The following is a 10,135-nucleotide window of genomic DNA, read 5'->3' on the forward strand; positions in this document are numbered from 1 at the left end:
TCAACATATTTTCCACATGAGTCTCATAATGAAGAACGTCCTTTCAAATGCGATATTTGTAATAAGAGTTTTAAATGGAAAGATTTACTAAGAACCCATCAAGTTATTCATAGTGAAGAACGTTCTTTCAAATGCGATATTTGTAATAAAGGTTTTAAACGGAAACAATTATTACAAAGCCATCAGAAAACTCATAGTGAAGAACGTCCTTTTAAATGCGAAATTTGTAATAAGGGTTTTAATCACAAAGGTGTACTAAAAACCCATCAAAATATTCATAGTGAAGAATCTCCTTTCAAATGCGATATTTGTAAGAAGGGTTTCAAATGGAAATGGCAACTAAAAAGCCATCAAAACATTCATAGTGAAGAACGACCTTTCAAATGCGATATTTGTAATAAGGGTTTCAAATGGAAAGTGCAACTAAAACCCCATCATAAAACTCATACTGATGAACGTAACTATTCTTCTTAGTTATGTAAGAAAAGGTTTATAATCAAAATGTTTGATAAAAAAATGTTTGATAGCTCATAAAATCGTTTATAATGAGAAATTCAACCATACTTGTGATAGGCCTATATGTAACAAATATTTTAAAACAGAACATTATTTGGCACGTCATGAAGTAGTTAATAATCAATTTGATCATACGTAATACGTACAACTTACAACGTGTTGAAGGTGTCACGTGCTACCATCTCACACTCTGGCGTCAAATTGGTAGTTTTGAGTTTTAACTTACGTCCTTTCCTGTCTCACCATGTGATTTGCTAGTCACGTTTGAGTCGAGCATGTGATATCGCTGCACGAAAGTGAAAATGGCTGACGGATACGCAATTTTTATCGCTATAGAAGAATTAGAAAGAGCTGAAAGACGTTGTTTGAAAAGGCAACGAATTTTTACGACCACGAGGAGATGCCATTTCTTATCGTGTCAAGTCAATACTGTACTAATAAAAAAAATTTATTCATAATTGATAAAATTATACAGCAAATTTTTCTAAAACAAAAACGTAGCGACATTGTGGTAGCCCACCTAAAGATACACTATGCGACAGGGAGGTTCTGAGAAGCCTCAAAAAGTTTTTGTCTTTGAATTCTGTCGTTTCTTTTCTACATGTTTTATGTTCTTTCAAATCCTTTCATGTTATTTCTTACATTTGTCACTTTTTCCCTTTTTCTTCTCTTTTTTCTTACCTCTCTTTCTTTTGTCCTACTTCCATTCCTTGTTTTCGTTCTTCACTTCACTTCACAATTTAAGTGTGTCTTTGACCTACAAAAGTCAGTTTATAATTTTTAATTTTCTAGTAGGTTAAGTGGACTTGCTACCACATAGATAACATGCACCAAAATAAAAATGAGGTCAATGAGAAAGTTCCTCAAGGTTCTATTATTAAGAGTTGAATTGGCGCCAGTTACGCCCATGCTGCGAAAACACAGTTGAGATTTCAAAGTATTCCACTAAGGGTTCCACAAACATTTGTTTGTTTAAGTAGGTTTGGGAATGCGGTACGATGAATCCTATATCCTAAGGTGGCATCTCTGCAAACCCTGAAAAAAAAAGGATATAATGCAGTGAAGAAAAATCACTGACGATCGAGCGGTGTCTCGAAATTGTGCTCGGTGCGATTCCAGCTGAAACCCAGTCACAGTCAACACCAATACATAGAGCTCATCCATAAAAGAGACAGCCACAAGCAAAATGGGATAAAGAAAAATATTCTTCAGCACTAATGTATATAGAGTGCACTGTAAACTTAGTGCTGCAGTCTTGGTCATCTGTCTGCACGTAAACAGTATACTGTAAGGTCTCTTTTTATGCGGATTATTTTTATGCGATTTTGAAGTTGTGCGGTTTGTATTTCATTCAAAAATTTCTTGGACAAACATACAAATAGGCTTGTTTAGGAAGCCCCCGTATAGACAGTCTCCAAAATTCGTGGAACGCTCAAAGCTCACTCCATTTGTTCCACTGACATATAACGTTTATGGATGTAAAGGACGGCTAGATCTACCTTAATCGCTTTAGTTCCTAGCAATTTTTGATATAAATATAATTATGCATAAAAATACTTAAAACTGAAAAAAAAAAAGAATTAAATTAATTAAATTAAATTAAATTTTAATTAACTCTTCACATCCAGATGTCAGTGATTTGTTTTTAGAGTGAGCTTTTGCAATTCGGGGATTCCCCTTGTACATGATACTTACCATCGACAAGTCACTATTACAGCATTCTGAGTTTCGCATTGAAAGGTATAAACTGTAATTGTTTCGAAATTAAATTTTATTTTAGCGGTGTTTTGTTCATTTTTATAAGTAGCGAGTTTAAATTTTGCTGATTTCAAGTTGCAGTAATAAGCAGCCTATTTCTTTTAATTTCTGCAAACTTTTTTATGCGGTATTAAGTTAATTTTAACTCGTTGTTTTGGTTTTATGCGATTTTAGAAAATTTCGGAACGTATCCCTACTTTTCCAAAGCAAGTAAAGTCTTTTTTTATGCGAATTTTTTATATGCGTTTTTCTGTAGAACTTATCCACCGCATTAAACGAGACTTTACAGTACTTTGGTAAAGAATAACTACTGAATAATCAGGATAAACTAAACGTATGCCAGACATCCTAAGGCTGATAACGTGTAAAATGATGGCTGCTGAAAAAACGTCAAAGATGAAGATATATATACAGTAGAGCGTCGTTTATCCGAAGGTCGATTATCCGAAACGTCGGTTATCCGAAAGAATTTCAGTCGGCAAATTTAAATTTTCGTCAGTTCTTTGGCGCTGCAATCTTTGGCTATGTCTTCGGCTACTGAAATATTTTACGTTTTTGATACTAAATTAACATCTGAAGTATAATTTTTTATTGTTTTTATATTTTTCAATATATTTATTTTGTTTTTACAAAATAGAAAAATAATTTTCAACGATACAATAGTATTCGTTAAGCTTCACATCGACGAAAATTCAACGCGAAGCGACACGTAACAAGGAAAATTTTAACACGGGATAAATTAATATATTTTTCCGTACATAATTGGTTAACCGAAAAATAAGTTATCCGAACAACCCCAGTCTCCAATTAATTCGGATAAACGACGCTCTACTGTATTAGAGTTATTTGACGAATTAGAATAAGATGGTATCGCTCATACTCAAGAGAATGATTGCGTACAAAGCTGACTAAAAGCCACTGACTATAGTATGTGCAAAGTATTTGGTGGATTAAGTCGAAAAAGGCTTCATATGAGTCTTTTTCACGAAGGATTGTGTCTTAGTCAGACCAGTTGTGACCATGTGAATTAGTAGTGGTAAGCAATATATGTCACTCCAAATTAAGCATGGGGCACTCATAAATGTAGTGCACATCTGTAACACCACACAGGGAGCATATTGAGCTGGTTGCGTTAACGAATCTCGCTAGATAAGATTGAAAGCGTCCATGGCCGGTAAGAAATTGCTTAACAAAACTATTAGGTCTGTACCATTTGCACGTAAAAAAGGTCTTGATACAAGATATGAATCTATGAGTAATAGGGTGGTTATGTTGGTCCCAGGTGTTTTGCCAAGTTAATAGGAGATCCTGCCAGAGAATTCTTTTGAGAGTACTGGTGCTGATTTTATCATAAGAGATATTAAGACTATTATTGTTGGAAGCTGCCTTAGCTAAGGCATCAGCTCTTTCGTTACCATGGGTACCTCCTGTATGTGCACCAGTAAATATAATATCGATTGGAAGACTTGGAAATGAGAGTGTTAATGTCATAAAAGATTGGGTGAAAGAATTCTTTACGAAAGATTGCAATAGAAGAAGTGCTATCAGTGATGATAGCTATTTGTTTATGATGGGCATTGTTAGCCCAAGTAATGGCCATTTTCAAGGCATAGAGTTCTGCTTGAAAAATCGTGCATTGTTCACCTAATCTGAACTGGCCCTGAGTAATCTGGGCCAGTTTCTGGTAAACAACATAACTACAACCAACCTTTATATCTATTTTCGAATCATCCGTATAGATTTCGTAATCGTTGTAAGAGGGTTGCTCGAAGACAATTGACGGTGTGGGCGAAAGGGCCAAAGATTGTGAATAAATGGCAAAAGAAATTTCTTGCTCTAAATCGGTATGACTTATTTGTTGGCTGCTAATATAAATATAAAGGCCATGCTTTATTTGCCATTGTTTAAAATAGGAGGTGATGATAAGATCAATAGAGGCTTTCTTAGCCAGAACTTGAATAGAGATATTGGGCGTGGTATTGTAGGCCTTGGTGATTTGAATAAGAGCTCTACGTTGTGACGAAATAAGTTTACGCTTTATATGAGTCTTATAAACATCACTTTTTCAAATTCCACAAGCGTAAGTAATGATTGGAATATAAATCTGATTATAAATTGCATCCATCGCCTGAGTGGCAAGTCCCCAACGACCTCTCGCAATACTTGCAAAAGCGTTAAAGATTTTTTCTGTACGTTGAATTATGTATGAATTATGTACGTTGAATTCAATATGTGAATTCCACAAGAGGCGGTGGTCCAAGATCACGCCCAGATATTTAATAGTTTTAGATACTTTTACGGTATGATTACCCATTTTAATGCAAGGAGTACGAAGGTAAAGGTTTTGATGGCCAGGTTTATTAAATTCTATATACTTTGTCTTGTTAGGATTAAAATTCAGTTTATGTTGATTTCCCCAGGTTATAATGTTATTAAGAATAATATTACCGCACTGCTCAAGTGCTGAACGAGATTGACCACCATAAGGTACCAAAACATCATCATCGTAAGCTATCATATTATGTTGTCCGAAGTCTTGAGTAAGAAAAAGATTAAATAGAACGTTTCATAGAATGGGACCACATACCGAGCCCTGCGGGCAACCGCGGACAACTTTGCGAGAAACTGTGTGCCCCCCGCATTGAAGTGTAGCAGTGCGGCCATTTACGAAATCCTTAATAATATAGAATATATTGGCAGGGCAGTTCAACTTTTAGAGGTTATTCAATATTAGATGCCACCAGGCAGAATCGAATGCCTTGGCGATATCGAGACTAGGGTTTCTCAAACGGGATCCCGGGATCCCGGTTGTTTTTTTAACCCGGGAAATATCCCGGGAAATCCCGCAAATTTCTTAAAAATTCACTTTTTTTCTTATTTTGTGTTAAGGTTGAGGAATTTTGCAAATAGAAAGCATAATTAACTCATTCACTGTCAGAATACATTNTGTATCCATGTACTTTTATGTACAGTAAAGACTACAATGTGGCACCCAGTCTTTACTGTACTCCATTAGGTTACAATAAAATATCTATCTATCTATCTGTATGTATCGATGTTAGTCTGTGAGGGTGCATGATTTTCTTCATCCTGTTTGAAACTTAATAACTCCTGCTCTTTTTGTCGAAAATTTTTTAAATTTTGCTGGAAAGTTTGATTATTAGGGAAATTCAGCTATTAAATTTTGCTGTATAAAAATGAATAGGGTGGAAGGATAGTGAAAGGGGTCATGTGTATCTTTAGTAGGGTCGAAATTAATCATAATTTTACTCACTATTCGTATTTAACTTTTTTATATTAAACTCGTCCCTACGTTCAAAAGTTAATTATTTGCCTTTCTATAATAGTTAAAAAGATCATATATTATTTAAAAAACGTTTTATTACAGACAGCGCCACCAAAATTTTAAAACGTTGCCGGGAAAGTTGAGCAACTCGTTACTTGTTTATATATTATAAATGATTATTCGTGATTGTAATGTATTGTTTGCATATTGTTTAGCCTGTCAACAATGAATTCTGCACTGTGGACGGAAACTTTAACTGGGATGAAATGAACATCCAAAGTAAGTAACATGTTACTTAGTTCAGACTTTTTATGTTAATACTAGCAGACCCCGCAACGCGTTGTTGTGGTTCAAAATGTATCTATTATAAATGTATAACACTTTCCCTGTGGGGGGGGATTTTACGAAAAATTTTTTCTTAGTGTACATTCTATTAACGTACCTGATTAAAACGCAATCAAAAACGCAAAAACCCGCATCCAAAATAATATAATAGAAGTCAAGTTCTTCACGGAAAGCCTTAATTCTGTCCCTCTCCCCGTGGGGAAATATCGAAAAATTCCTTCTTAGTGTACATTCTGTTGACTTACCCTATTAAAACTCAATCAAAAACGCAAAAAACCGCATCTTAAATAGTATAAATAGAAGCAGAGTTCTTTACTGTAAGCCTTAATCCTGTCCATCTCCCCCCAGTGCGGGAAATTTCGACACGTATATTATATAAAAATACGTGCGTATTCGAATGCAGCGTTGTATCAAAATTTGAAAGGAATCGGTAGGAACAAACGAACATTACATTTTTATTTATATAAATAGATAGAAGATGATCCACTTTAGTTTATTTTCACAGAAAAGCGTAATGCCTCGCAGAAAAGCAAACTTAGGGCGTCGTGCTCGTAGCGCCATCTGTTTGACATAAAAGCCTTAACCTAGATTATATATTTTAATTTATATGAATTTTTAACGGAATAATACACAGCCTATGTCCACCCTGAGGTTCCATTTTAAATATTGGTGAAAGAATTTTTGAAATCGGATGAGTAGTTTCGGAGATTACCTGCTGCAACGAAACTTACATACATACAAACATTACCTCTTTATATATTAGTATAGATTATTCAGAGGGTAGCTGAAGAACTACATTCAAGATTCAATTGTCAAACATTTAACTGGGATCAGATCTTTCAGAATTATACGTAACCTGCTACAACGTATTAATATAACTTTTGAAATTAATAAAAATCTCTTAGGATAATCAGAATTATTAAATAATAACTCATGAGTTGTGATTTAATAATTTATGTCATCTTGCTTTGTTCGTGAATCCGGTAAAATAATAAAGAAAATGTATTGAAACGAAGTAAACGAGGGCTATATAAGTAATTTAATGACATAAATAAGTATATATTAGCAACGTGTTAAAAAGGATGTTGCTATTATTCTTGAAAACGTTGTACACATCAACAGGACATACACTCAAATTATGGTATTTTGATTTAAAAAATAAAATCACAGAAATCCTCTGATTTTGCCTTTTCATTTATTGATCTAAACCATAGACTTTTGCTGCGGTACTTTTTCTTTTACACTAATGATTTCTTTTCCTCTCTAAAAGCATACAATTTCTTTCACGTTTCTATGATAACCACAGGAACAAAACTACACAAATAATATAAACAAAAACAGATAAAGTGAAACAATTTTACACACTTATCTAAAAGTCTGCTAAAAAAAACTAAAGCTGAATCATTCAGTTTATGATTGTAAATGTAAAATGTTTTATTTTTAGTGCAGACAACAAATGATGCTTTGCTTTTATATGAAAAACATATCTATACTTTACCAATTTTAATGCTACAGCACTATTTTAACACTGAAACTATGTTGTTTATTGAAATATAATAAATACTTCATTATGTTTTATTTTTTAAACTTTCAGTTCAGGAGGAAGAGCACATTCAGGAATTCGATATTCACCAAAATTCAGAAAAAGAAAAAAGTTTTAAATATAATATCAGAACAAAGAGGAACGTTCCTTCGAACAGAAAATGGAATAAAATTCATGATAAGATTAAAAGAAAATATTTCAAGCTGATGTTCGCATTTTATTCTAAACAAGAATTTACGTGTGAATTATGTAAACAGACATTTACAAATAAGAGAATATTAGAAACACATCTGTTCTGTCATATCAGAAAAAAACCATTTTGCTGCACAAACTGCAATGAGAAGTTTTTGTGGCAATTTCTTTTGCGAAGTCACATGAAAGAACACCAAACTGAAAATAAAAACGAAATCTCTCATATGAATTTACGTTTGCAGCCATTTGGAAATCGAGTGAAGTCATCTCTAAGAAATAGTAAAAAATCTAAAATCCAGAGGAAAAACGACATTTGTGGTAGACGCGTTCAATATGGTGAAAGCTGTTTAGAGATACAGAAGAGAATACACAAAGTTCATGACTGTAAAATATGTGGAAAACAATTTAGATGGAAATGCCTATTGTTACGTCATGGAGCACGACATAATGAAGAACGTCCTTTCAAATGCGATATTTGTAATAAGGGTTTTAAAAGCAAAATAGAAGTAAAAATTCATCAAGAAACTCATAGTGAAGAACGTCCTTACAAATGCGATATTTGTAATAAGGATTTTAAAAGGAAAGGGGAACTAAAAATGCATCAAAGAACTCATAGTGATAAACGTCCTTTCAAATGCGATATTTGTAATAAGGGTTTTAAAAGCAAAATGGAAGTAAAAATTCATCAAGAAACTCATAGTGAAGAACGTCCTTTTAAATGCGATATTTGTAATAAGGATTTTAAAAGGAAAGGGGAACTAAAAATGCATCAAGTAACTCATAGTGAAGAACGTCCTTTCAAATGCGATATTTGTAAAAAAAGTTTTTATCAGAAAAAACAACTAAAACGCCATCAAATTTATCATAGTGAAGAACGTCCTTTCAAATGCGATATTTGTAATAAGGGTTTCCAAAGCAAAAAGCAACTAAAAAGCCATCAAGAAACTCACAGTGAAGAACGTCCTTTTAAATGCGATATTTGTAATAAGAGTTTCAAATTGAAAACGCAACTAAAAAACCATCAGCAAACTCACAGTGAAGAACGTCCTTTCAAATGCGATATTTGTAATAAGTGTTTTAAACGGAAAGATAGTCTAAAAAGCCATCAAAATAATCATAGTGAAGAACGTCCTTTCAAATGCGAAATTTGTAATAAGGGTTTTAAACGGAAATATGGTCTAAAAAGCCATCAAAATATTCATAGTGAAGAACCTCTTTTCAAATGCGATATTTGTAATAAAGGTTTCAAATGGAAAGAGAATTTAAAAAACCATCGAAATATTCATAGTGAAGAACGTCCTTTCAAATGCGATATTTGTAATAAGAGTTTTAAATGGAAAGATTTACTAAGAACCCATCAAGTTATTCATAGTGAAGAACGTTCTTTCAAATGCGATATTTGTAATAAAGGTTTTAAACGGAAACAATTATTACAAAGCCATCAGAAAACTCACAGTGAAGAACGTCCTTTTAAATGCGAAATTTGTAATAAGGGTTTTAATCACAAAGGTGTACTAAAAACTCATCAAAATATTCATAGTGAAGAATCTCCTTTCAAATGCGATATTTGTAATAAGGGTTTCAAATGGAAATGGCAACTAAAACCCCATCATAAAACTCATACTGATGAACGTAACTATTCTTCTTAGGTATGTAAGAAAAGGTTTATAATCAAAATGTTTGATAAAAAAATGTTTGATAGCTCATAAAATCGTTTATAATGAGAAATTCAACCATACTTGTGATAGGCCTATATGTAACAAATATTTTAAAACAGAACATTATTTGGCATGTCGTGAAGTAGTTAATAATCAATTTGATCATACGTAATACGTACAACTTCCAACGTGTTGAAGGTGTCACGTGCTACATCTCACACTCTGGCGTCAAATTGGTAGTTTTGAGTTTTAACTTACGTGCTTTCCTGTCTCATTATGTGAGTTGCAACTCACGTTGAGTCGAGCATGTGATATCGCTGCACGAAAGTGAAAATGGCTGACGGATACGCAATTTTTTTCGCTATAGAAGAATTAGAAAGAGCCGAAAGACGTCGTTTGAGAAGGCAACGAATTTTTACGACCAGGAGTAATGCCACTTTTTTTCATGTCAAGTCAATACTGTACTAATAAAAAAAATTTATTCATAATTGATAAAATTATACAGCAAATTTTTCGAAAAATAAAAAGAAATATCTAATTCATCGAAAAAGTGTTTTAAAATGATAGTAAATTATATGTATAAATTATTTAAAGCATAGACACTAAATTAAGATTATTTATTAATCAGAAATGTCAACTTCTGATTAATAAATAATCTTAATCGACAAGTTCAGATTGAGAATTTTTTTAATGAAACATACAAAAAATTGGTACATACTTGGCGCCGTTTACACACAGCCAAGTAAATCCAGAAACAAAAAAAGTGAATACAGTGAATAAATATAATTGAAATATTATATAGAAAAACATAAAATTAAAATTAACAAATAAGAAATG

The 10,135-nt window shown here is 32.9% G+C and overlaps 1 protein-coding gene across 1 annotated transcript in view; it reads left to right on the forward strand.

Moving 5' to 3' along the window:
• The window catches only part of LOC111641772 (oocyte zinc finger protein XlCOF6-like), a 30,198-nt gene extending 20,395 nt beyond the window's left edge, over positions 1–9,803 (forward strand). Inside the window, exon 4 of the mRNA XM_023387990.1 lies at positions 7,500–9,803. Within this exon, the coding sequence (XP_023243758.1) occupies positions 7,500–9,289 (1,790 nt within the window). The 3' untranslated portion in view covers positions 9,290–9,803. The remainder of the gene's footprint in view (positions 1–7,499) is intronic.
• The last annotated feature ends 332 nt before the right edge of the window (positions 9,804–10,135 follow it).

This window comes from Centruroides sculpturatus, unplaced genomic scaffold (genome assembly GCF_000671375.1).
Source record: "Centruroides sculpturatus isolate CEXI.00-Female unplaced genomic scaffold, Cexi_2.0 scaffold1460, whole genome shotgun sequence".
Classification (NCBI taxonomy): Eukaryota; Metazoa; Arthropoda; class Arachnida; order Scorpiones; family Buthidae; genus Centruroides; species Centruroides sculpturatus.